This window comes from Octopus bimaculoides, chromosome 28 (genome assembly GCF_001194135.2).
Source record: "Octopus bimaculoides isolate UCB-OBI-ISO-001 chromosome 28, ASM119413v2, whole genome shotgun sequence".
Classification (NCBI taxonomy): domain Eukaryota; kingdom Metazoa; phylum Mollusca; class Cephalopoda; order Octopoda; family Octopodidae; genus Octopus; species Octopus bimaculoides.
In genome coordinates, this window is record NC_069008.1 from 2812446 (window position 1) to 2813492 (window position 1047).

General features: G+C 42.7%; 1 protein-coding gene across 1 annotated transcript in view; it reads right to left on the bottom strand.

Moving 5' to 3' along the window:
* Positions 1-519: 519 nt before the first annotated feature.
* LOC106882921 (receptor-type tyrosine-protein phosphatase kappa) overlaps positions 520-1047 on the bottom strand; it is a 10272-nt gene continuing 9744 nt past the window's right edge. The window contains exons 5-6 of the mRNA XM_052977735.1: positions 723-874; positions 520-526 (exon numbers count right to left, since the gene is read on the bottom strand). Of these exons, the coding sequence (XP_052833695.1) occupies positions 520-526; positions 723-874 (159 nt within the window). The remainder of the gene's footprint in view (positions 527-722; positions 875-1047) is intronic.

The following is a 1047-nucleotide window of genomic DNA, read 5'->3' on the forward strand; positions in this document are numbered from 1 at the left end:
GATTTTATATACGTGTGTATGAGTGTGTGTGTGTGTGTGTGTGTGTGCGTGTGCGTGTGTGCATGTGTGTGTGTGTGTGTGTGTGTGAGTGTGTGTGTGATGGTCTTCCTTCAGTTTCCATCTGCCAAATCCACTCACAAGGCTTTGGTTGACCTAGAGACACTTGCCCAAGATGCCACATAGTAAAAAACACCTTTTCAAGCGTGGCCATTGCCAGTACCGTGTGACTGGCCCTCGTACCGGTGGCACGTAAAAGCACCCACTACACTCTTGGAGTGGTTGGCATTAGAAAGGGCATCCAGCTGTAGAAACTCTGCCGGATCAGATTGGAGTCCTCAGTCAAATCGTCCAACCCATGCTAGCATGGAAAGTGGATGTTAAACGACGATGATGATGATGATGATGATGATGATGATGATGATGATGATCATGATGATGACTGTAGGGTAGGTGTGAAAGGCCAGATGCAGCCAGTTTGAACATAAAACAAGTAGAATATTTTAGCCAGATATTGCCGATTTAAATCCTAAAGGGTTAAATAAGGGTTAAAGAACAAAGTTAACAAACCCCAATCAAAATTAAGGGACTCTAAGTGAGTTTACATTATAAGTAAGGCAAGCTAACATCATTGTTTCACTTCATGGATTACTGGTGCACGAATGAGAGAGAGAGAGAGAGACAGACAGACAGACAGACGGACACAACGTAACCAAGAGACAAACCTGCAGTGCACGAGCAAAGGGCCTGAAGAAGAATCCATATACTTGAGAATCCGTCGCCGGGAATCTAAAATGACCCCCGCGTCAATGGTGTCGTCCATCTCCCAGCTTGACATCTCGAAATGTTCGATGATCCGGCAACCAGGATCTCCTTCCTGAAGAAGAGGAAGAAAAGAGAAAGAGAAAAATGTTTGGATTAGTTGTGATGATTGCTCAAGGTACAGATTCAGTGATTGTGTTCATGGTTTAGATAAAATGATTGTTCATGGTTTAGATAAAATGATTGTTAATGGTTTAGATAAAATGATTGTTAATGGTTTAGATAAAG